The 26,835-nt window shown below is 51.9% G+C and overlaps 1 protein-coding gene across 1 annotated transcript in view; it reads right to left on the bottom strand.

The window, feature by feature from the left end:
* Positions 1-26,835, bottom strand: part of ELL (elongation factor for RNA polymerase II) — a 56,966-nt gene that overhangs the window by 18,471 nt on the left and 11,660 nt on the right. The window contains exons 2-5 of the mRNA XM_011366785.2: positions 10,048-10,095; positions 4,603-4,724; positions 4,082-4,245; positions 1,721-1,986 (exon numbers count right to left, since the gene is read on the bottom strand). Of these exons, the coding sequence (XP_011365087.1) occupies positions 1,721-1,986; positions 4,082-4,245; positions 4,603-4,724; positions 10,048-10,095 (600 nt within the window). The remainder of the gene's footprint in view (positions 1-1,720; positions 1,987-4,081; positions 4,246-4,602; positions 4,725-10,047; positions 10,096-26,835) is intronic.

Below are 26,835 nucleotides of genomic sequence, written 5' to 3'. Positions count from 1 at the left end.
GTAAAGGGAATCAAATATATGGTAGCTGAAGGAAACTGGACTTTGGGTGGTAATCACACAATAGAATATATAGATGTCAAATTATAATGTACACCTGAAAATTAAATAATTGTATTAACCAATGTTACCCCAATAAACTTAATTAAAAAATAAATAAATAAAAAACAAAACAAAACAAAACATGTGCCTTAAAGATTCCTGAAGTTGTGAGGGCCACTGCCCCAAAGTGGGCACTTCTGTCTACCTTGCTGGGCACCCTGGTCTCCCACACATGCATGTATAACTATGTGTCACTATTTTTCCCTATTGCTGGTTTCTAAGAGAACTCCATATTAGTGTTTTCCACAGGGAGCATTTTTAATGGCTGAGTAATATTCCAAGTGGCCATACTGTGATTTACTCAAATGGTTCTCCTTCGTTGGACACTGATGCGTTTCTAGTTTCTCTGTAGCATAAACAGACACCTCTGTGTGCAGGCTTTTCCACGCTGGCAATGGTTTTCTTCGGCCTGCTTCTCAGAAGTAGGATTAGTGGGTCAAAGGCTCTTAATGTTTTTATGTTTTTTGATACATTTTGCTGAAATGCTCTTCAGAAGGACCACCTACCTGTCAACACTCTCACCGATAAGGATGTCTCCCAAGGGGAGGGGTAGGGAGGCACCTGCCCATGGGCCCCCAGTGTCTATGGGTGGGCCTGGATCCCAGCCCAGATCCGCAACCACGCATGGAATGCAGCTCCATTTTTTCCACAGAGGAAGGTCACAGAGGCCTCTTCTCCCCACCCTTGCCCTTTGCCATGAACTCTTGGGGGGTAAGGGTAATGAAGGACCCCAGCTGGAGCAAATACCGACATCCTCCTACCAAGCATGCTGCATGGTTCACACCAGCCTCAGGCTACACTGAGGACAGGGAAGACAAGTAACCAGAGTTCTGCTGAAGAACTCAGTAAATATAGAAACTCTTCCTCAGATATCGGTACCATCTTGGTATGGGCTTTCTGCCGCAGGAGGTGCTAGTCAAGTCTCAGAGCAGAAAACAGGAAAGGCAGGTGAGCTGGCAGAGCAAAGAAGAGGCTTGATCACACCTCCTCCTCAGGGTACTGATATAACTGTCCTCACAGCAGCACACTGGAGTGGTATCTGCATGGCCCAGTAGACATGGTGGAGCCAGAGCAAGCCACTCATTTCCCAGGGGTCCTCCAGCTGCTTCCTGGAGCCATGGGAGCCAAGGCAGGGCCTTTACTCCAAAGCCCAGCCTGTTTCTTAATAGCAGGCTCCACTGCCAGCACCATGTTCCCGCTGGCTAAGCTCTTGGCCCCACAAGAGGTGCTGCAGTCATGCCCTAGGCACAGATGGAGGCTAGAGGGTCCAAAAGTGAAGCCCCCTGCCTAGAGTCACAGCTGGTGAGAGGCAGGGAGGCCCTTGTGACTGCTGAGCCTGAGCTCTCACTAACTCACATGTATGGGTTCCCCAGGTTTTACTCTATTCTAAAAACCTTGAGCAATTGAAGTCTTAGATCCACTATGCAGTGCCTGCTGCTTACATGTTAGCAGATGGCAAGGAGTGCAGTGCTGGCCTCACTCTGAGCCAACCCCTAGGCCCCCAGACAGTAAGTGCCACACTCCTAGCCCACTGCCTATCCAGACCATCTACAGAGATTGCTCACAGGCTGGCTGGACCCCACCCCTACCTACCCCAGCCCAGCCCTGGGCAAGCACGCACCTGCTGGAGGAGACTGTCCAGCATGTCCTTATCCGCCTGCGCCAGGCCATCCTTCTGTAGCCGCAGCAATAATTCAGCTTTCCGGTAGGGCCTCAGTGCCAAAAGGTGTAGTACCCGGTCACGGAAGGGCCTCTGAGACACCCCACCGCCCCCGCTAACACCGCTTTTCTTGATGGCACTTGCCAGATTGATGGGGGTTGCACGCTTCCGGGAGGGCACAGCATCCATCGCCCCTGGGGCTGGTTTCCGAAACTGAACCTTCTTACCTGCCACAAGAACCAGGTATTAAGGATTGAAGGGGGTTTTGAGGTGGCCAAGATGTCCCACTGTCTGTAACCAACACCAAGTTCCTAAGCATGGGAAGTGATGGCCAATAGCACTGCACCCCTAACAAGCCAGCATGCCCAGCATGGCCTGCTTGGTGGGGACTTTGGGCGGCTGAGAGTACCACCTGCTGACCACATACAGCTCACTGGGCACCTGCAGGATCAGAAGTGGGAGCTGCAGGAAGTAGAAGCATGTTTAGGGCCATTAACTGACTTCATTGTGGACAACCTGAATCCTGGGGGCCAAAAACGCCAACTACCACAGGGAGAAAGAGTTGGTCTATGACCCTTTTTGATGTTAAAAGGTTGGGGAGTCCCTGAACTGCCAGACGCAGGTGCCCCAAGAGCCTGTACTTCATAGCCCTATGCTGCCCCTAAGGGATCCGCCATTCTTTTATGAAAAAAAGGAATAAAGGTGTCAGGACTGCTTGGCAGCTGCTCTGGAGACTGAGGTGGTAGCAGCTCCCCAGCTGTAGCCCCAAGCACTCACTCCTTGGGCAGATGTGAGTTGCCTAGAGCCCCAGGGGCAGTGGGCTGCTCCCCACCCTCCCTGTACAAATAGACTATGGGTCCAGTACAGCCATGCCTCCATCGAGCCAGTGAGTACTGTTCTCAAGGGAGGAAGTTGTTAACTCTGTCTTGGACGGAGCCTCTGCCATGGAGGGCTGTGAATGGCTAAAAGGTCAGCCAACGCCTTGAATCTTTGGGCCAAAAAACTCTTCACATGACTTCTTTTTGCTCTTATTCCTCAAATCTGATTTGTCAGATTAACACAAGAAGTGCTTTTCGAATCCTCGGGGCCTGACTTCATCCCCAGAGGACCCAGCTGAAGGGTTGACATGGGGAGGGGAGAGGCCTGACACAGTCGGATGTGCCCATCTGTGTTTTCAGAGACTGGCAGATGAGTGTTTCCATCATATTATAAACCACAGCAAAAACTCTTGTTGTACCCAAAGTGGTCCAATAAGACAAATTTTGACCAAGTTTTTGGCCAAAGGACCCAGAAATTTATTAAGATGTGTATGAATGTCCACATTTGCATATTTAGGTGACAGCAAGTAGGTGAAGCACTTTTGGATTCTGACCCTAGCCGCGGGCTACTCACAGCCCAGGGCCCGGGCTCTCTGGGCAGCATGGCCACACCCACTAGGGCCCAGCATGACTGGTAGGACAGACTCCTGCAATGAAGTCTCAGGTTGCATTCAAAGCCAACCCCACTGCCAAGCAAGGAAAATCACAGGCTTGCTTTGCGGGGGGGTTTGAAATCTTCCCACCTCTTCTCAAGACAGAAACTCCATGAAGCCATCGAGGTCCTCATTTGCTGTGAGCCAGTTCATGCTTCTCTAACTTTATGCCCCTCTTTACCTGGCAATAAAGTCTGATGACTCTTTAACTCTGACTAGGTCCAGGACGTGGGAAAGCTGCAGCTGGGTGGTAGAGCTTTCTTAATAAACTCTACTTTTCTCCCCATTTTTAACATTGTTGGTATCTCAATTTCACAATAATTTCTGAGCAGATGCTGAGCTGCTGGAGCCTTCTAGGTGAGCAGAGATCAATGCCTTTCCTTCCAGGTCTCAACCCAACAGTCCCTCGCTGGTCCTAACACAGCAGCAGGCCACCACGTCAGCCACAACGGCCTTGGGTAGGAGTCAGCTGGGCAGGTGAGGGCAGAAGGTGACAGCCAGAGGAAAGATGGCAACCCTAACTTCATGGAGCATGTTTGTGACCCTGAAAGGCAGAGGTCCCTGAAGCCACGACCTGGGAGAGGGCCCATGGATTCAAATTTCTCCAGTTCTCGGACCCTGCGTCTACCTGGAGGTTTGGAGGTGGCAGATGAAATAGCCCTCAATCAATGCAGGAGGATCTTCTTCCTGACCCGACATGAAACTGGCTGGTCCAGCTCGGGGGCCACAGCTCTGTCATCTACCATTCCTACTCCTGGCCTGGACAAGCCCTGAATGCCTCTGGCTCCTTAAATAGTTGCCCACAGGTGGAACCCCCCGCCATGGGTGGAGCTCCAGGCCCCCATCCTCACCCAAGTAGCGTCCTCCAGGTTTGATGACAATGGCACCACGGCTCCGAGTCTCCTCCTCAGCCTGCGCCATGCTCTGCCGCGCCTTCTGATAGGAGTCGTCAGTGGCGCACACTGTGATTTTGTCCTGGATGCTACCCAGGCAGTCCAGGTGGACATCCCCATGGCTGCAAGACAAGGTGCCGGGAACCAAGATGAGAACACCTGGGAGATGGGGAGACATCTTGGGGCCTGCACCCTCCCACCCCTGCCGGGAAACAGGGCTCAACACTGACTGGAGCCACGTGGTTTCAAAAGGGTACACCTTGACCCAGAAGAAACAAGAGGACCCAGGCCCCTGGGCCAGAGGCAACACGCCAGGACCCACACCCACACTCTGGACCCAGTGAAAAGAGCCAGAGCAGCTCATCTAAAAGAAAGGGGCACTGGGCCAGAGATGGTAGGCAAACATATGCACAGTGGGCTAGGTTGTGGGAGCCCCAGGGTGGAGGTTGGAGAGGCAGGGCTGTCCCTCCGGGCCTCACCTGGAGATGTACTGCTGGATGCAGTCGAAACTGCCCTGGGGGCTGTCGCGGCCGATGTTGGAGAGGTAGAAGGAGAAGGTCCGAGCCTCCGAGGGGCAGTTGGGCTGGGGGATGGAGATGTGCTGCATGGAGAGGGGGGTGTCATCATGGGGGCAGCAGCACAGAGGGGACCATGGGACAAGCCAGCTGCTGAACCCCACCTGTCCATGCAGCAAGACCCTTACAGCAAGAACATGCTAGTGTTTCCTTCAAGATACACTTCGGCTTTCCTGGCAGTGACAGGACCTATGGCTGGTACCTATCACCTTCCCCCAGCAATGCTCAGAATCCTCAGTTCCCTTGGTAGTGGCATTGCAGTCAGAGGAGCACAGAGAGCTCACCATGAGCCTAAAGGGAGGGACCCCACCTGGGTCTGGACTGTGACTCAGTTTCCCCACCCACCAAACAGCACATCTGGCTTGGGATACCCTCAAAAATGAAATGAGACAAGACAAGCATTAGCAACTGGCAGGGGATGATGGGCAGCCAAGATGTTCTGACCCTCGCTCCTGCTAAGCAACCCCCACTCCACCTCCTCCATGTGGACACAGACTCCACCTGAGTGTCTGTCTACTGTCCTGTGGCCATGAACAAGGCCTCTGAGGGTCACAGGGAGATACACCTAAAGCTGGGTGCACAATGAGCAGCTGCCCAGAATATGGTAGGAAGCCTGTACATTATAGTCAGCAAAATTAAAAGGAGCTTTCAGAAAACCTGAGCCCGACGTGGGTGGTTCTTCCTCGTCCACCTTAATCCTCTCCCTCACCCTGGCAGGGACCTGACCTCCCCAGGCAGTATCTTGCCATCTCAGCTCTCAGGGGGCAGTGGCCCTCATGGCCCTGGGTACCCACCCCACCCCTGCCCCTGCCAGCCTGTGCAGACCCAATCCCATCCGAGAAGTCAGGAGGGGAGGATGTACCCTGGCTCCAGCCACAGAACAACTCCAAACAGTGCCGTCAGAACCATGATAGATCCGGCTCATGCCAGATCAAGACAAGAGGGATGCTTGCCAGAGGACATAGGGCTACAGGAAGCCTACCTGTGACAGCTCCAGGATATCCCCTGCAGCCCAGAAGAGAGCTGATGGTGGGACTAGGCCAAGTGTACAGAGGCCCATCCACCACTCTGCAGACACCCTACTTGAGCCTGCACAGGGAGCAGCCATTGCACTTCCCCCTGAACAGGGTGGGGGACTCTTCACTGTGACCCTTTCACTCTGTGTGGGCATTTTCCACCCAGGCATATATGCCCACTTCCAAAATTCATCCCAAAGGGAGGGGAGGGGAGGGCCCAGCACAGAGCCCAGAGGCTGGTCTGTGTAGGACAGTGGGTGACAGGGCTTGATACCAATGCTCAGGAAAGCCTGGTGCTGCTAGTGACGGAGGGAAGACACACATAGGGGGCACTGAGGGCCAGTGCCCTCAGGACAGCTAGGGGGTCGGGGGAAGGTTTGCTGGGAGCTCTGCATGGCAGGTTCTCAAAGCCTCTGCCCCTCCCTGGCTTTGTGGCACCACTGCTGTGAAATCCTCTGGTTAATGGGCCATTTTCCTGCTGGTTAATGGTACTGGTTAATGGTTACCAGTCTCTGAGACCAGCAGGGAAACCAGTCAGCTGGGCAGGAATGGCCCAAGAATGCACAGCTGTTTCTGAGCCACAGCAGAGCTCAGTATGTGTTCTAGGACATGGCCTGAAGCACAACAGCTGTGTGTGTGCTCTCTGAACTGAATCTTGGCTTCCCTGGCTCAGGGGCCACCATGTAGCCCTCAGCTGGCCCGAGTGCACCAGGTTTGGGTGTGGCCGATGGCAGCCCCGACATGAGGCTATGGGGGGCAGGAGCACATGTCTGTGTGACAAACAGACCAGAGCAGTAAACATGCTTGGCTCATCCCATTCCAGAAGGCTTGAGTGCCTCTGAGGTCTGAGGCCCACGGGGGTCACTGGCTCCTCGGTGGTGGGGTGGTTGGGCCAGGTTCTGGCCAGAGGCCTTTTACCTTCTCCTCCCTTTGAAATCCATCTTAAGTTGGCTGCTGCCCTTCCCCAGATATGTGGGGCCTCTTGTGCGGTGCAGGGGAGAGCTCTGGAGACAAATCATGTCCCAGGTGGGGGCAACACTGTGAGGAGGACAGCACTGGCCCATCCCTTCAGGGAAAAAGAGGAAACAGGTGCACATAGGACCCAAACACCACTGACCAGGTCCTCTCTGGCCAGAGGGATTTTCAGAGACTGCCAGTTTTCTTCATCATTTTCATTCCCAGGGAACCATTCTGGGAAGAGAAAGTTACTACTGTGGCTGAACATACCTTCTAGGTGCAAAGCAGCCTCTTCTGCTCACCTGCCCGGCTGGAGACCTCACTTCCAGACTCCCACACCCAGGGCCCTTTCTGAGCACCTTCTTCTCGTCACTCTCCATGGGCTTAGAGAAGCAATGCACCATCTCGCCCACCCCCGCCTGTGGCTCCGGGAGTTTCAGCTGCTCAACCATGGCTCACGATGGCTCTGAACTCCGAACCCCCTTCTAGAGATTTTAAAAGATGTTTCCAAATTGTCCCTGTAACCAACACAGCAACAAGCACCTTGTGGCTCCATCTTGAGCACATCCTAACTGCTCCTGCAGACTTGGTTCCTAGATGCATAGACAATGGCCAAAGGCCAGAGACCAGTGCTGCCAGACTTCGTTCTAGAAACTGCAGCTTGGACTCCTGCCATAGCCCAGGGAAACATCAAGGCCCTGAACAGCCCTGGATGAAACCCTACCTCTCCTCCTTTTTTCAACTTAAGAGTTTGCAGATGGGACTGGCCAGGTGGGGGTGCTTCACCAGCTGTCAATTCAGAAGTGACCCCCTGACAGCAGAGGGGACAGTCAGCCAGCTCAGTGCCCCTGAGAGTACAGAGAACAGATGCAAATATGAACCTGGCAAATGGACAGGTGAGCATTTTGCTCTGGCAGACACCGCCCTGGGGACCAGATGCACTCAGGTGCAGCCAAACTCTCCAGGGAATGTGGCAAATGCCACAGAATGTTCTTCATCATTTTCTGGGAATGAAAATGATGAAGGAACCAGCCAACATTGGACTCAGCTGCATGTCTTCATGGCCCGGCTTTTGTGGAGCACCCAGCCTAGGCTGGGAGGTGGCCAAGACAGATCTGACACTCACCCAGGAGGTGTGTGACGCTGTGATCCTATGCCAGATGCACTGCATTCACGTCTTAGGAGGACATGCACCAGGAGCAAAGTAAGCTCATTCTGGGTTCTCTTAAGGCCATGTTCTTTTGCACAGGACTCTCTAAGTGAACAAGGTCCCCATCTAGTGGTAGATGAGGATACTGAAGGACAGAGAGAGGTCCCAAGCAAAGGAGCCTACAGATGGGGTCTCAATCTTCAGTCCATCAGCTTCATGGGCCTCTGGGGAACAGGTCCTTATCATCCACTAATGAGCCTGTTCCATCTAGCCCTGCTGGGTTCCTGCTTCTCATATGCACCCTACCTCCTGCTCCATCTCTAACCCTGCAGGTGGGGTACAGAGAGCAAAGTGCCCTTCTCATTTCTTAGGAACACATAGGCTCAGCTGTGCTCATGCAGCAGAGCAACTAGGAGAACTAGGGGAGGAGAGCCGAGGCATCCTGCCTCCCCCACGACCATCTGAGTGACTGTGCACATGAAGCCTGGCACCAGATCAGGCCCTTCACACCTGGCAAAGGGGAGGGCCATGCATCCCATCAATGTCCAGGAGGAGGATGAGGTCCGGATGTCACAGGGGCAGACCCAGAGCCTCAAACTATGTAGCAAGCCAGGGAAGAACAACGCCTCCCTTGCCACACGGCCTCTCCAGCCCTCATACGGGCTCACAAAGGGAAGAGCCTCCTTGTGAAGAATCACAAGCTGGCCCGCCTGGAGCTCAGTGCCTCTGTGCCAGACTATCTATAAACTCCATTATGCTTAAGAAAGCCCAGGAGGGAAAAAAAAAAGCAGGCAAAGAATGATTCTAAAACTAAGGTGGTGGGACCTCACATCTGGAATGGATGTAGCTCTCAGGCTTTCCACAGGAATTCAGGGGATATGGGGTATGGCTCAGGAGAACCTAAAAGCAAATCTATGAGTATCCATGAGGGGTCTTGCTGAAAAGTGAACACTGACCCTGGTGGCCCTTTCTGTGCACAAGCTTCTTCCCACAGCTGCTGAGGGCACAGGGTGTCTATGGCCACCAGAGGGCGCCATGGGGGCCAGTCTGGCTACAAACCTAGGCTAGCCCCGCCCTTAACACAGACCTCCAACCCCTGGGGAAATGTCCCAGGGAAGATGGCAAAAGGGTGACCACAAGCCTCCAATGGGGCTGATGGAGGCATGGGGAGATTAGGGGGGTCGAGAACTTTTGGGATGTCTCACCGACCTTGACTGGTATTGGTGTGATGGTCAGTTTGTGTGTCCCCAGGCCAGGCTGTAACCCCAACATCATTAGTGCTAATCTGGGTATGCATGGAAGTATTCTGTACACACAGTGACATCCCAAATCAGCTGACTTTAGGTAAAGGAGAGGACTCTTAATGGTCTGGGTGGGCCTCATCCAATCAGCTGAAGGCCTTAAGAGGGAAACTGAGTCTCCCTGACGAGGAAGAAGCCCCTCTGTGGACTGCAGTGCCGGCTCCTTGCCTGCCCGATAAGCATGCCTCGGTATCTCTGTATCTGCACATGCACACATGTGTAGCACGGGAAGATACATGCATCTCCTAGAGGCAACCTCTCTGGAGCACCCTAGCTGAGCACCCTGGCTGAAACCCACAGATCTCCCTGGTTCTGTAAGGAGCCAGCCAGCCATTGGTGGAAACTGACTTAAGATACATTTGGTAATTCTTCAGATAAAAACAAAAGACTTGCAATAAAGATTAAAAGAAAAACTAAAATGTTCCACGGGGTGTTTGGTAGGTAGGTCATTTAGAATGAATACATTTCAGAAAAAAATGGGGGTGCTGAGTTTCTATACCCCCCAGTACCAAAAAACAGACAAACACCCATGGGTCTTGGGTCCACAGAGGGAGAGGAGTGCCCCACAGTAGGGAGGACACAGCTTGGGCTCTGGGGCCACAGCTTTGAATCAGTTCAGAGACTAGGTAAGAACAGGGGTTGGAGGCTTGTATGCATCAGCTATAGGAAGAAAGGGAGGGACCCTGAGGGGCCACTGGACAGGAGAGCTGCCTTCTGTCCACAGATAGCCTGTTGTGGACCCAAGGGTCCTAGGACCAGCCTGGGTACATCCAGAGGTAGAGCCTGGCCTGGTATTGGGACTGACCTGGCACAGAGGTGGATGGGGCCAAACATTGCACTCTACTACTACTGTGCCCAGCGAGCCATAACAGGCTAGAATAAACCGGTCCCACAATTCCAAATATGAGGAACAAAAACTACTCACCCCTTGGCTTCCTTGAAATCGAATTGATGGTCTCAGCGAAACAGAATCCTGCATATAAGCAAAACAAGAAAATGTCAAAAGATACCTGGAATTCCAGAGACTCGCTTCCAGATATCTAAGGAGCAAGGTTAAGAGCTGTGCACTCAGAAAAGGTGAGAGAAAACACAAGTCTGAAAAAAATAGGGAAAGGTCACCAGAGCAGAGTTTTGAAGGATCAATATGAGTTCCTTGGATGGCATGGGGGCCAGGACTGAGGGTACATGAGTGGCACGAATGGAGACACAGGCAGTGGGCAGCCCCTCACCAATGTTCCCAAACTAACATCAGCCCCGGCCACCCAGCCCCACAGATACCCTTTCTAAATGGAAATAAGGGTGGATGAGCACCACCAGCCATGAAGCAGGCTGATGAGGTGACTCTGGCCCTCCACCACTGGCAGGACAGAGCCCAATGCCTGCCCAACTCCCATGTCATAGCTTCAGAACAGTTTGTCACTACGCTTGGGGTGGCAGAATTTCCAAATGTCATAAAATATATAGTAAAAAACTCAAATATTTTAAGCTTCAGGTATTCAGAGATCAGCCTTCTGGTAGAATTTTGGAAAGAACACGAATCCATATGGAAGGCTGCACCTCTCCTTCCCACCTACATTGGGCACAGCACCCACCTCTGTGTAGCAGATGCTGTCCCACAGTGCAGTCCTGGCTTGTCACCACAACCTTCTCCTTCAGGCCCCAAACCCATAAGGCCCAAATCTACCCCTGTGCCAACCTGTCCCCACGAGCCTCCCCCGCACGACAGCCAGGGACTGGGCTCTCCCACTTCAATCACTAAACCCAACACTCTGGCCTCCCGGCCCCACCTAGAGTGAAGGAGGCTCCCTCCTACCCCCCCATACACAGATCCTCCCTGAGTGGCTGCCTATCAACTCCCCAACCAGAATGCCAGTTACCACAGCAGACCTTGGGGAGGTGGAGTAACTCTGAGTAGTGGAGTAGCTCTGAGTGGTGGATTGGGTCCTTCGAGATTCTCAGCAAAAGAGGGGGCTTCTGGTAAAGGGGGTATGTGTGCAGCCCTCACTCAGGGTCCAAGTTGGCTGAGTTTGTCTCCCTCGCAGCAGCTAGTGGACCCACAAGCTGAGAGGCTGGCCACCTCTCAAGTCCCGGCCTGCCCCTTGGTAGTAGTGGAGTGGCCCTGTAGGGGCTGACAGCTTATAAGGTTAGGGGGGCCCTGTTGCCCTGGGCCAGGAGAGTCTGACAAACTGGCCCAGGCATTGACTGTTTCCCTGTCGCCTCAGTAGCTTCTAGGTCAGGCACATGATTGCAATTAGCAAGTCACCAGGTAACCTAACTTCCCTTGAAACCCTTTGGCATGGCACTGCTGCCTCCATGCCTATCATACCTGGCACCTGAGTGGGCTACACTTCAGGCAACATCACAGCAATGCCCCAAGTCTCCTCAGACCCTCTGGAGAGGGGGGGGGGTCATGTCATTCTCACTGCAGGCTCAGAGGTTACACCCTCCCCCTCAGGGTCTAAGCTGTCCATTGCAGCAGCTCTTGAGCAGCAACCCTGTCAACACTGGCCCTGTCAGGCCCCTGGGTGGTAGAATGCCATCTTCCAATAACCACAAATGGGGATGAAGCCGGGAGCAGCTCAGGAAAAGCATCATTGCTGGTGCCAAGCTTTAGCCAAGACTGGGAGTGAGCAGGGAGGCCTGGCAAACAGGCAGTGAGAAGGCCTCAATACAATGGGGTAGGGGCACCCTGCAGTTACCCAGCCCCCTGGCAGCTCCCTGTCTGGGGGGCATCACCTGAATGAAGAAGCCATATAGTAAAGATGGTGATTCGTGCAGGAGAAAACAGGTAGGGTGAAGGACAGTCATGGTCAGGGGACTGGATGGCCTGTGGGAAGAGGCACTAATGCTGGCCTGAGAACCCCCTCCCATAAGATGGGGCAAGGATAAGGAGGAACTCAAGATGGCCACAATCCCCTTCTCTCTCTCCATGGAGAAGAGTGTTTGAGGGTGAGGAAACAGGAAGTGGCTTACAAAATCACCTCCAGGTCCAGCCACAGTTCACGGGAAGCCAGTGGGTAATGCACAGTTAAACTTGAGGTGGTGGGTGATTCTGCCCCAGGAGACAATGCAATGTCGGGACAGTTTTAGCTGTCATAACTCGGCTGAAAGAGAAGGTGCTCCTGGCATCTGGTGGGTAGAAGCAGGGACACTGCCCAACACCCCACAGTGCACGGGATGGCCCCACAGTAAAGAATGAGCCAGCTCCAGAAGGCATTGGGCTTCTAGAAAGCAAAGGGAGAATGATCATCAGAGCAGAACATGGGAAATTCCACAGGACCAACCTGTTGGTTTCTTCAATAGGTGGACAGCACGAGGGAAGAAAGATGAAGTGCTACAGATTACCACAGACCTGACACGCACTCTGTGTGGTCCCGACTTGAACCAGCCACCATGAAGACCTCATGGAGATAACCAGCAGAGTACCAGCAGCTGGGGCTCTGTGTTCTCACAGAGCTGCACAAAGCTTGTGTCTACATCTACTGGCATTCAATAATGTCATTAAAACAGCCATGGATAAAATGAAAGAATATCTGGAATTGTTTTAAAAATGCTCCAGCAAAACCAAACGAATGAAGTGAGAGGGATCTTCAGGAAAGAGCTGAGACGAGACTGTCAGATGTTCAGTGGGTGAGGCTGGGTGACAGCTCAGAAACTATTATTCTCCGCCCCGTCTAACCATGAACATTCCCATGTGAAAGTTTAAATCAAAAAGTGCACATAGAAAGACTCCAGCCTCAGTGTACAGAACAGATCAAGCAAGGGCTGACCCATCTTGGGCACAGTCCTGGGATGCCTGCCACAGGCCATGCATGGGAAGCAGCAACCAAGGCTGTTCCTACCAGTCCTGAAGTGCCCACTGGCCAGTGTCGACACCGCCCGGGCAGTGCATTCCCTGACATCTTCCTGGCCTGAGGAGCCCCAGCCCTATAAGCCAGAGATGCCTGTGGAAAATGACAAAAAGCCATCTGTTCCTCCTTAAAGAGAGTCTGATTCTGTAGAGCTGGGATCCAACTTTCCTGAGCAGAGTGTGACCAGGGAAAGAGGATGGTGAAGTCCCGAGAAAAAGCCTGACTGCTAACCTTCTGGCAACTGTCCCCCACTTTCCAGTAAAGCACAGAGGATGAGGAAATGCCTTTCAGGAACCCTCCCCAAGACTTCCTGGCAGGTTCTGAGCAGGACGTGAAGGCTGTGGAGAGTTCAGACAGTGTCTGTGACGGTGAGGGGCCATTTCCGTGAACCACAAACACAGAGGAAGGCCTGGGACATGTCCCCAAAAGGTCAGCCCACTGGGTGTGACTGGTTCAGGGCCAAGCTGGGAAACCAGGGCGGGGCCTGCACAGAGGCCCATGGCAGCCCCTCCCCTTTGGCCAGGAGGCCGGCAACACATTCAACATTACAGGACAGACTCATAAAACCAAGAAAAGAGACTCCAAGCTGCTATGAGCCAGGTGTCAATCAGGACCCACACATTGGTCAGCACAGCATGTGTTTCTGCCTAAAATCATGGAGGCGTACAGGAAGGAAGCTTAGGGAAGTTTTTTAAAAAACCATGAGGATTAGAAAAACAGGTGTAAATCACCTGACACTGGCCCTGACACCCTCCCACAGGTTTTGTTTGTTCTTGGGTCAGCAAGTAACATAGCCAGCATGCTGTGCTTATACAGGCCACCTTCCTTTCTGCTGGAATCCTATGTGCCCCCACTGGCCTGCCCTCTGCAATCTCTACGTTTTCTGTCCCTATGGCTGCACCTTTTACAGAAAGCCATGTAAACAGAATTACACTGTATTAGTTTCCTGTACCTGTTATAACAAATTACCACAAACTTGGTGGCTTAAAACAAATTTATTCTCAGTCCTAGAGGCCAGAAGTCTGAAATCAGTGTCCCTAAACTGAAATCAAAGTTACCAGCAGGGCCGTACTGCCTCTGGAGGCTTCAGGGGAGGGTCCTCCCTGCCTCTTCCAGCTTCTGGGACCCCAGGCATCCTTAGCTTTTGGCCACATCACCCCAATCTCTCCCTCTGTGACAACATCATCTTCTCTTCTTGTCTGTGTCAAATCTCTCTTTGCTTCTCTCTTATAAGGTCACTTCTGATTATATTTAGCCTGCCCCCACCCCAGATAATCCAGGAAAAACCTCCATCTCAAGATCTCATATGAGATCACATTCACAGGTTACAGGGGTTAACACCTGGACATCTATCGGGGGTCCTTATCCAGCTGACCACACACACTTAGCATAATGCCTTTGAGATGCATCCATGCTGCTGTCACTAAAGTCCATTCCTTTTACTGTTGAGTATTAACCACTTTATAATATCAGTTTGTTCATTCATTTGCTGACTGAGAACACTGGGTCATTTTAAGTTTGGGGGACTAATAAGTAAATCTGCCATAAACATTCATGTATAGGATTTGTATGGACATGAGTTTTTATTTCACTCAGTGAACACCCAGGAGCATGACTGCTGGGTCCTATGGTTAAGTGTATGTGTAACTTCATGGAAAGCACCGAACTGTCTCCAGAGTGGCTGCACCATTTGCATTCCCATCGGCAATAAAAGAGAGCTCCAGCTGCTCCCCAATTATGCCAGCATTTAGTGTTGTCAGGTTTTTTTTATTTTAACCATTCTGATAAGTATGAAGTGATATCTCATTGTAGTTTTAATCTGTATTTCCCTAACAACTAATGATGTGGAAAATCTTTTCATCTGCCATTCTTATATCTTCTTTGGTGAAGCTGCACAAATCTCTAATGTATTTTTAAAAACTGGGTCATGTTTTTATCACCACATTTCGAGAGTTCTTTATATATTGTAGAGCTTCATCAGATGAATTTTGCAAAGATTCTTTCTCAGTCCATGGACTGCTTTTTCATTCTCTTAACAGCATCCTTCGAAAAATCCAGAAATTCTTAATTCTGATGAAATGGCATTCATTAATTTTTCTTTTATGGGGTTTGCTCTTTGGCATCATAGCTATTTCCTTTCTGTTTAAAAATAGTTCTGTTTTACAAAAATCTTCAAAATATTACAACTTCCTTTCCAAAAAAAAAGCTCTGGAGCACTGCTGACCCCAGCACCCTCCCCACTGAAGGCTCTCTCAGATTCCCGTCTGTGCTCCCTGGATGCTGTCTGCCCAGACGGTGCAGTTTGCGGACATCGTTTGGTTTCAGTCTGACACCCCCTGTGGGATGGGGTAGTGGGGTCCTCATCCCCAGACACCTACCCCTTACCCTGAGCTACAGCACATGCTGCCCCTTGGCCCACACACCACTTTGGCCAACAAGTTGGGCCTGGGTCATAGGAGACAAAACCACTCCCCTCACCAGGTCTCTTGTGTCCTTTGGGCAATGATCACTCCAAGGGCCCAAAGTGGTGAGCTAGCAGGCAGGCACTGAGCAGGTCAGAGCACAAGGGACACTGGTGTGCAAGGAATGCAAAAGGACCCACAGGGCAGGGTCTGGCTCATGCCCCCCTTCAATGCAGGTGGGCAGCTTCTGAGGCCTGAGCAGAGGGGGCTGCGTGGATTTGCTGAGCACAGGCTCTCCTTAGAAATCGCAGCCAAACTGAACATGAAGACTTGTGGTGTCGTGGACAGCCGTCCTCCATCACAAAACCCACTCTCACCTTCAACTATGCAGCTACCACCATGCCTATCGTTACAACTGAGGAAAATGAGGCGAGGAGAGGGGACAGGGCTGCTAGAGGTGATGAGACAAGACTGGGGTCCCCACCTACCAGCAGAGCTGATCCCAACCTCATAGAAAGACCAGCCCTGAGGTCCCCACATGTCTCACACTCGGTCTACACTCCACTTGAACTTACCTCAATTTCACAGGTTATCCAAACCCTCTGTAAAACCCGTAGTAACGAATGAGAAAAACATTCACTAAACACTTCTTCATATTTCTGTTCCACTTAGCTCCCATTAGATAGAAAGACACCATCCCCCTCTGAGACACCGGCACCCCATAGTTGCTGGCAGCACATCCCAGTCCTGCTTCCAGGGCGTGCAGCTGTCACAAGCCACCAACCACTGCCACCTCTCTGAGCTGTGTAACCCATGTCTGGGTCAGGTCCTCCTTTTAACACTTTTGCCTCATTATTATTTCATCTTTCCTATCTGCCTTTCCTCAAATAGAAAAATTTAGAAGCCACCCTATGTGGGTACCTGCTGTATACACCCAGAGCATACAGCCTACAGGCTGAACCTGGCCTGCAGAGAGGCCAGGTCACACTCTGGACTTGGCCCTATCCTCACAACAGTAGCCATCAGATGGCCAAACCTCAGATCTCGCCTTGTCTTGTATTGCTCTCCCCCGTGGGACAGAGCAAGCCTGTGCCATGTCTCAGAGTCTGCAGCCCAAGCCTCATGCTCTTCTCCGGGACCTAAGGGCCTTCCATCCAAAAAGGAGCCGACCTCAAGAACAGCACCCTGGCCTCTTCTCACTTTCTCAGGGAGCCCCTGACCAGACCGACTGATACAGGAGGGACATGCAGAAAAGGGGGCAAGAAACACGCTGGAACTTTGCACTAATGCTCTTCTGATACAGCCTCACCAGGAGTTGAATGTTGAGTGGGCTTATTTTTGTTTTTAATTGTTCACTAAAACTCACCAACAACTGGTGCTGAACTCGGTATCAAATTCACTCTACCTAAACCTGTCTTTCGCCCATGGCCAGGAGGTGACATGACAATCGTCCAGATAGCATCAGACATAGAGGAAGCTGAGGGCCTGACTCAAGTTGCAGGGTCCTTCAGGACACAGCAGGATGCTGGCTGCCTGAATGCTCCACATGTCAGCACCCAGCTCAACTTGAATTTCTTCCATCTCAAGATCTGCTCCCTGCAATGCACCACAAACCCATGTCAGGAGATGCAGGCACAAATCACAGACACAAAAGCCATGGCTAAAGCCTTCTCTTCTCTTTGTGGTATTATGCCCTCCCTAACTCCCTACCCCACCCCATGGCCTCCAGCCATGGCAGGTGCTCTCCTGCATCCATGACCTGCACCTGGGAGCTGCCAGGTAAGGAATCCACCTTCCTCAGCCTTGGGGTGCCCTGTACCTGCAGATGAGGATCCAGGGGTTGCCAGTTGCTCGGGTTTCATCACTGACAGAACCACGAATAGATAGGTCCCTTCAGATCCTCACTTAGTCTCTGACAGGCCAGGTGTCAGGCTTTGGGAACAAAGGGATTCTCTATCACTTGAAACAGATCTTCCTGGAACAACCTGGATTTTCAAACTCTGGACACTTAGGAGTTGCTGGGACCCAAGGAACAGGGCCTAGCTGCCCTTCTAGCCATAACCCCAGCCACGGAGAAGCCCTCTACTGGCTGCCCCTGCCATGTGAGCATGAGCCCCTCTGGACATAGACAAGCAGGCAGAAAAGCATCCTCAAGATGGGCATCCTCAAGCCTGGAGTTCTGAGAACTGTGCGCAAGGCTCCAAGAAGGTCAGCAGTGAGGCTCATCCTTGGCCACCTCTCCACACTGGTCAGCTGCCACCTGGGTTCCATCCCACGAAAAGATCTGTCCTGTTCAAGTAGGCCATGCGTAGGGTCCACCAAGATTTGCCAGCTGACTATTCCCCAAGAAGATGACTATCGTTCAGATCAAAGAGCCAAAGAGAAATGTCACTGAAATGGGCTCTCCCAGCAGGGCAGGTAAGGCAGTGCTGCTGGCCTCCCTCAGGGCCACGTTCGGCCAGGTGCTTAAGCACCCACTGGCCCTCTAGAGCCTGACCATGGGGACCTCCTGTGGACAAGGCCACATGCTTCTAGGACCAGCTTTGGGTGGATGAGGAAACTATGGCCCAGGAAGCCAGGTGCTTGGCTCAAGGTCACCAGCTCAGTAAGCAGCAAAGAAGGAACTTGAACCCAAGACCCTCCCCAGATAAGGAGCCGTAGGCCCTCTGCCACTTTGGGATGTATCTTTTCCCTGACTGCCTTTCCTTCTGCATCAAATAGGATCACACTGCTTCAGACACTCCTGTCACCCTCCCTGACAGCCAACCAGTGTCCTCAGCTGGAGCTACTCAGGTCGTTCTCATCTCTGCAGATCCTCATTTGTTAACCAGCTCACTGGAGGAGAGCTTTGCCCTGAAAAGGTCAGGCTGCTTTTGTTTTGTCATCTGCCTAAAAACGAAAGCTACTGGTCTTGGCTCAAAGTGACAAGATAAGCTTCAGATATTTGCCTAAAAGCTGACGTACCCCAGAATCCAGCAGGCAGCTGGAGTTCTGCTGAACAAAGGAGCGAAGGTATCCTCTTTCATAACCACATGGCAGCCACCAGCTTCACTGTTTTTTATCAACAGGACATTCTGTGCCACTGTCCACCTTCCATGTTGCCTGCCACCTGGCTCAGTGGTGTCCTTACATCGCTCTCCCTCCCACATGGAGAACAGCACACAGCAGAGCTGCCTTGTCTCATCGAACATCTTTAAACTGGAAGTTTCTCGGCTGTTCTTTGACGTTCAGGGCATTGACATTTTAGGATAACACGGGACCCTCCGCCCCCTTTCTTTACTAGGGCATGCCACACTTTGGGTCTACCTAGTATGACCCATGATGAACTGTGCTGCGTGTTCCAGCCACATGCCTTGAGGTGACCATGGCATGGCCCAGAAGTATCCCAGGCAGAGGTACTTGGGGTCTGTCTGCCCCCATGGGGCCATTAACTCTGACCACCCAGGCAGGGCCACTCTGTTCAGTCTGCCTTCTCCTCAAGCAGCTGACAGCAGATGCCTATTCCCTACCTGTAGCCCAGGCTCAGTCCCACTGTCCACAGCATCAGTACTGGGCGTAAAATACAGTTCGTCTCTGCCAGCCTCAGCATTCTGCTGTAAGGAGAAGCCCTCCCTTCTTCTCTTTCATTTATTTGCATGCCTACCATTAGCAGTGTGATAGTAAATTTTGTGTCAACTCAACTACACCACGGAACCCAGTTGTTTGGTCAAATACCAGTCTAGATGTTGCAATGAAGGCCTTCCTTAGATGAGATTAACATTTAAACCAGTGGACTCTGAGTAAAACAGATTAGCCTCGACAATGTAGGTGGGCTTCAACCAGTCAGTAAAAGGCCTTAAGTGAAAAAGACCAAGGTCCTCTGCAGGAAGGAGAAATTCTGCCTCCAGCCCATCTTTTGGATTCGAGATACATCAGCTCATCCCTGGGTCTCCAGCCTGGTGATCTGCACCGCAGATTTCTGACTTGTCAGCCCCCATGAACAAATGAGCCAATTCCTTAAAATAAGTCCCCCCTCCTCAAACTGGTTATGTTTCTCTGAAGAAGCCTAATTCAGACAGAGTCACAGGCTGCCTTTTGTAATGGTCTCAAATGCATTATAGTCCTTAATTGTCTTGATGCTCAGAGTGTCCCAGGATGGCCCTGGGACCCTTGGCGCTGGCTCCAGACCCATCCCTGCCCTTCTCTGAACCCTCTCTGATGTCCTGGCACCATGAGAGGCTCCAGATTCCACTTGGCCTACTCTGGCCACGGCTGCGGGATCACCTGCCTCTCCAAGGAGACTTGTTCCGAAACAGAGACCCAGAAGCAGCCTAATCATCCATCACAGCAGCTTACAGAAGCACCCCTGCCCAGGACAGCTCCTAAGGGCCCTGCATTGAAGGAAGTCCATAAGACACGGCTCAAATTGGGGTTGTCCTTGAAAATAGGGGGGAAGAAAATAACACATCTCTTTCTACCAACTGAAACTTAGCATTTCCTTCAGTTACAAAAAAAATGCAGGCAACAAGCTACAGCAGTTTAAGTGGCTTCAACTCTGATTTGCTTTAGCACGAGAGGCTAGTTGTGCCGATGTCTTCAAAGGCCATTTTTGCTCACCACTATTTTGAAATTACAGCAATTAGATCTGCTGCTAGATCTTATCATTTAACACATTAACATGCTGAAGTTGTTAAGAGGTTACACATAATGCTTTACTCATTGTCTGTGCAGTGCATCTCCTTGGTAATTCTATATATTTTAGGTGTTGGAGAGGGGAATCTGTGCCCAGAAAGGGCCATGGCCCCTGCCAATGACTCACTGACTTACTGGGAGCTACCTCAAATCAAATGGGGCTTGTCCTTGGATAGTCAGACTGGAAAGGTGCTTACGAAGTCACCAGTTTAAAAAAAAAAAAATAGCCCCAATTAATCCAGTTTCTGAACCAGTATTTATTCTTGGTCTGACAAACTCAGGGTGAGGACTCACCAGATGAGCCACATGAAGTGCTAGTTCAGGCACAGAACGTCAGCACACCAACCACCACACACCAGTGCTGCTGGGGACTCAGCACCCAATGTTTCCTGGTGCCCACAGGGGTGGGGTAGGGGATCTCCATGCAGTGGGGAGCTCACAGCCGAGTTCTGGAGCATTTGGTTCCAGTTATTTAAAATGCCATTATTATATCATGAACACATTATTATACATCGCATGACTGAAAAAACATGTAGACATAAAAAGGCCCTCCCCAGGCCTGTCGGGAGCCCCTGCCTGGCCCCCGTCTTGCCTCTTTCGAGTCTCCCCTTCCTACTCCCGGCGCCCTTCCCCAGAGTCCAGTGGCCTCCCTCAACCCTTGCATGTTCCAGGCACATGCTGTGCTCTCTGGAGAGGCTATCCCTCCTGCCCCATCTCCTCATACCCTTGGCAAGGAATGACTCCATCGGCCAGGCTGAGATGACGCCAAGAGAGGCTGGGACAAGTATACGCCCCTCTTCTCTATGATTCCTCCTAAGGGCCCCTCCCACCCCCAGAATGAAAAGCATGGCTCAGCACCTCAAAGCACCGGGTGGCCAGGCGGTGACCTGGCCTTGCTGCTCCTGATCCTACATGATCGCTGAAGCTGAGAGGGACGAGCAGAAGCTGCCTTCGTCCTCCGCATGGAGACCAGGTCCAGAGAGTAACTCAGAAGGAAAGGGGTGCTTGTATGAATCAAGACAAACCATTTCTAAAGCCCAGTGATTTGTTTAAGAAATTAGAAAGGAAAAAGGCAGCTCAGAGACCAGGATGAGCAGGGGCTGCCACCAGGCTATGCCGGGAAGCTCTACCCGGCACCTTCCAAAAGAGATCTTCTCTGTACCGAGGCTCTGCAGAGCTCACCCTGGGCTCCAGGCAGTATGATGATGCCTTTGTCCCCTCTTAGGCTAAGGCTACTGCCAGAGCAGAGACAGCCTGGCTCCCTAAACACACGGTGTGGGGCTTCAGCTTGGGCAAAAAAAATGGAGATCATAAATGAAAGTGAGGTGCCACACTCAGGAAGATGGAACAACACAAATATGGCATATTTTTCCATCTCTAACCTATGCAGGTTACCCAATGAGCAGGGCAAGCAGGTCAGCCAAGGCTGGATGGACCCATGGCCCCATGGATAGAAGGAGGGGCTCACCAGCCACCTGGTCCCTGGGAAATGCCCCTCTTCACCCTACAGCCTGGGAAAGGCCTGCTGGGTCAATACCCACTCTTCAGATTTTTGTTCTGATCCCAGTACACAAGTCCCCCCCAGCAGTGTTGTCTCAGAGACCCAGGGCATTGTCCTGAAGGATGACCAAAGAAAGCGAGGCCAGACCTGCCAAGACCCAGTAATGTGCCACATCCAGGAGACGACCTGTCTTTCTGGACTTAAGAATAAATAAAATCAAGTCAGATTTGAGAAACAACTTTTAAAACATTACTGGAAAGGTACAATCCATGTAGGAGGGACAAGGAGGCGACCCTGGTGATAGGAGGAGGTCCCTGCCAAGGCCTCTCACTATAACCTCAATGCCAACTCTTCCAAGTGAGCACACGTCACTTCAGAAACATGAAACATCCAGGAGGCAAGATCGAGTCTTCCACTCATCAACCCAGGTCATTAAAACCATTTTACTTCAGGCCTGAAATTCGGTTTTGGGAGTAGCTCCTGATCTGAGCCATCACGGAAGCGGAACCTGGAATGACTCCGGGCCGGCCGCTCAGCTGGAGGAGGACCAGAGATCTATTCAGGAAAGGAAAACGGACTGCCTTGTTAGTACTGGATAGTTGTGTGGATTGGCAGTGAGACTGCCCCATACAATCCAAACCCTTTCTGGACCTCTGGGCCAGGACCCAGAATCGCCTAAGGTAAGAGGTCTGGGGTCTGGGCCCTGTATGGCCCTCCTCATGGCCAGCAGCTGATCCAGTCTTACACTGGCCACACGCTGCCCCAGGAAGGGTCTAAGACCGCCGCGGCCAGGGCTCCTTCTTCCATACCAGCCCAGGCCACTCAAACCCAACCCAAGGGCCAGGCCTTGCTTGAAGACTGAGGCAGCACCTGGTGTCTCCTTCTCTCTTTACAGGAGATCAGAGCAGTACACCTGCCTGATTTCCACATCAAACAGCTGGTCCTATCCGGATGGGAAACAGGGCCTGAAGGCCAAGAATTATGCACAGGAGCCACCAGCAGTTGCTGAGAATTGAAAGCAAACCTGTCTCAGGGCCCAGAAGCTAGATCACAAGACTTGCTTCCGCTTTAGGATCTGCCATTTAAAAGCTGTGTGACCTGAGTCAGACTCTTAACCTCTCTGGCTTTGTCACGTGAGGATGGTGACCTAACTCATTTGGCTGCGGAAACAAAGTACGAACAGCACAAACCGGCTCAGCCGCTTGTGTGCTTCCAGCCCTGGCCTCTATGCTTCAGAACACTGGAATATACAGCATTGCCACATTGTTTAAACACACACACACACACACACCCCCCCACACCCCCACACCCCTGACATGAGCAAGGAGGCAAGGCCACCAGGGTCAGGGAGACTACCCTTAAGAGGCTGTGTGGCTTGTGGTAGTGAGAGACACCATATTTGGGTCGGTCGGTTTTCTCATCTGTGAAATGGGAATGATGCCAAGGACCCAGCAAGGTTACACCTTCAAACCTGGGGGGCACTGCTAGGGTGCCATGGCCATGGGACCTGACTGTATCTCCTCTCCTGCCAGGGTAACAGGCCACAGGGACTAGGAAAAAGGATGCCCAGGGGCTCTGGGCACACTAAGAGGCCCCATCAGAAACAGCTGATGGGACAGGTCCTAACAAAGGGGGTGCCCCTGCCCCCTAAACCAAGGGAACCATCAGAACCCAGAACCCTTCCCAAAACCATATCAATAACCTCAAAGAATACTCAGCAAAGTGAAATCAAGCCAATAATAATAATAATAGTAATAATAAGTGCTCATTAAGTAAAACATGACTGCTGGCTATGCTCATATCCCCGCATCTGTCGTTTGTGTTGTGGGCATTGCTAGAAGGATACAGTGTATGTTTGGCGTTTGCCTGAACCCCTCAGATAGCGGCACTAAGCATTCATCTTGCAGATGTTTGTTATGGCTTCCTTTAAACAGGTGCTGCCACATCGACCCTCTCAGGACATCTGAAATCCTGCACACTGAATCCAATTTTCTCTGAGCAGGACATGTCAGCAGCTTCCTCCCCAGGAACTGACTCCAACAAGGGTAGAAACAGTAACTGTCTCTTCAGGACAGAGGAACAGATGGGGAACCATGGGCTTCCTTCAAGGAAGCAGCTGTGTGTCAGGGCCAACGATTGGTGCATCCTAGTCCCTGCAGAGAGCATAGTGCACGTGCCTAGACCTTGATGGGCTCTTGCTCAGCCCCAAGGACAGGGGCCAGCCCAGGGCCCAGGGCCACAGTCTAATTCACTGCCCTGCTTGAGGAGTCACAGACATGGGCTCGAACATGAGATATATGTGAACCAACTCTGGGAACCATTGAGGGTCACACAGAATTCAGTACTTTCCAATTCACAGCTCAGCTTGTGTGTTCTCACTAATACATCATGAGGTGGCTGAAGCAAACCCAAAACTCTGGAAAACAGCCTAACAACATGGCCTGAGTGCTTGAAAGCCACTGGCCAGCTGGATCCACAGTCACGCTCAGGAAAGTGACAAACGGCCAGCTGCATGCCAACGTCACACATTCAATTCCCCAGAGCACAGCCTATAAGTAATAAGCATCACTCCAGGGACACCAGGAAAACTTCCAGCCACCAACTCAGGGCAAAACTCCCTGTAGGAGAGGCAATCTTGTTCCATGAGGAGTACAGTGGGTCCAGCCTTGGAAAAGGAACAATCTCACGTGGTCCACCAGCAGACAGCACTCAGGAAGCAACAGTGAGAGCACCGTAGGGTCAAATGGCGCTAGAGTGAACCCCGTTAAAAATCAGACAACCTAATAGGGAGTGGTGACAATACATGCAGACAAAAGATAGTGCAAGTGGCTAAAAGACATGGGAAGCCACAGAAAAACACAAATGGGATCAAGACACCATTTCTGCCCAACACTACCACAAAATTAGGAAGAATCATATAATCTGGTATGTGAGAGGAAGTGAGAAGGTGCCAGAACGCAGCAGAGGTGGCATGAACCATTGGCCACTGTTGCGGGGAAAGAGGGGAATAAGGCAGGACTAGCGGGCAGCGGTTTAGGGCTGAGCCCTCCCTTGGCTCTGCGTGGTTGAGCTGGGCAAGCATCCTGGGTCAGAGGCCAGCAGCTCAGGGGAGCCAGCAATGGAAAAGAGTCACAGGTGGGACCCATGGACCTAGACAGGATGTTCAAGGGAAACAAGATCCCAGGCACTTCCTGCTGGTATGACACAGCTGCTGGTGCCCAAGGGCTGGCCACACTACGTAAAAACAAAACAAAGTCAGAAAGCAGTGATCCAGAAAAGGGAGGCCAGTCAAATTCATGGCTCACAGCTAAGGCTTGGCACATGCCAGGCCCTCCCTCAAGTCCTATCCTTTCGGCAGCCCGCTCCTTGGTGGGCAGGAGGTGGCAGAGGCAGTAAGGGCACTGACATTGGATGGGAGACTTCCAAAGAAAGGCCCTTGACAGTTGAGGAGAAGACACCAGGTGCCCCATGAGGGTGGTTTGGGCCCAGGAGGTGCATGATCAGGAATCACACATCACTGCCCACCAACATCCCCCAGCAGCATCACCATCTGGCTGGCCCAGACAAGGGGTCTGTAATGGGTGGAAGAAGCCCCATGTTAGGCCGTCAATACCTCAAAGCTCTGTGGGATAGGAAGGCCCTAAGAATGGCCTGTCATTGAAGCTCAATGTCCCCATTAAGGACCCACATACTCAGTCCACTGGTCAGAGATGAATGAGGGCTCTAGGACAGCAAGGGACCCAGGGAACAGACACAGCAACCCTGGGGCGACGCCATAAGAACACAAGGCAGGCCTTGTGGATGTGGTACAGAGAGGTTTCCGGTAACTGTAACCACAAACAGAGCTATCTATGCTGATAGAGCGCTTTCCATGGGTTGTGGGCGTGACAAGAGTGAGTCAGGAGGAGACAGAGGACACCCAGTATGAGGGCATGAAGGCACAGACCCCTGGGGAGGGAGAGGCACAAGCCAACTGTGGCCCTTACTCAGGTGGAGGTATGGGCAAGTGGTGGGCACACACTGTTACATTTCAGTCTCTAGGAGACAGGAGTTCAGCCACCGTGCAGACGGGATGGGCAGTGGAGGGCAGAGGACAGCAGGCTTTGTGGATTGATCTCCCTGCGTAGGATAACTGATACCACTATGGTCTGTTTTGTTTTTTTCTTAAACGCAGTCTTGTGACTCTCTGGGTCACAAAATCTGAACACACATCCTGAGTGAAAATGATGACACGGGATTCACTCTTCTCAATTTCCCCTAAATTTTCTGCAGACTTCAGGATTCTTCCTGGATTCCTGTGCAAAACTGCTGTGTACAAGTGTTTTCTGTCCCATTCATCTGTGACAAGGCAGAAGAGGAAGCAGCTACAGGCTCCAGAACCCTCGGGTCTGGGACCCAGTTTTCAGGACAGTGACACTAGTCCCTCTGGAACCGGCCAGTCCCCTCTCCCCCACTACCTTCACCCTTTGCAGCTTGCCCAGCCCATGTGCAGTCAAAACCAATGAGGGTTTGGAAACAATAAGGCCTGTCCCTCGCCCTGGCTCTCAGCTATGAGAGGGACAGCACCTCAGGCACCTGGAACTTCTGTGTCTAAGCCTACTGGGCACCACATGAACACAGCATGGTGGGCAGCCTCCCTAGGTCTTCAGGCTAGTTCAGAACCAGCCCTAGCTCAGCCACTGCAAGGCATCCTGCTACACTGCCCTAGGCCTGGGCCCTGCATCCTCTAGTCACCTGCCCACAACACCCTCCCAAGCTCACAAGCCCTGAGCTGTGCAACAGTAGAGGGATGCATGTACACAAGGTATGTTCACTTCTGAACACTGGAACAGCACCAGGAGCCCCAAGAACAAGGCATGGAGGTAGGCACCACCTTGACTCACTGAGCCTGAGCTGTGCCCAGCAGACCACACGCTTGGCAATTCCTGTCACCTAAAAGCATCTGGGCCTCAGTGAGTTTGCAGGTGAAAGACCAAGACCAGGAAGAGAAGATGCAGAGGCAGGAGCCCTGTGAAAAATGCCAGGACGAAGTACAGTCAGACCACAGCTCTGGGGCACAGACCCTGGTTAGTCACCCCCAACCCTGGGAAAGAAAGGGGTCCAAAGCCTGTGCCTTCCCAGCACAGCAACAGCCTAATTTCCAATGCCAGCCTATGAGCCTTGCCCTGCACACTTGAACTGGCAGACCGGTTCATTGGCCCCACTCTTACTTAGGCTCACGCAAAGGGGCCATTAACCTCATCTGCTCACAGACAAGAGGGGACCCTCCCCACAGAGATGCCAGATGG

Source organism: Pteropus vampyrus, unplaced genomic scaffold (genome assembly GCF_000151845.1).
Source record: "Pteropus vampyrus isolate Shadow unplaced genomic scaffold, Pvam_2.0 Scaffold126, whole genome shotgun sequence".
NCBI lineage: Eukaryota > Metazoa > Chordata > Mammalia > Chiroptera > Pteropodidae > Pteropus > Pteropus vampyrus.
The sequence above is the reverse complement of the archived record's forward strand: the minus strand, read 5'-3'. Positions and strand labels throughout refer to the sequence as shown.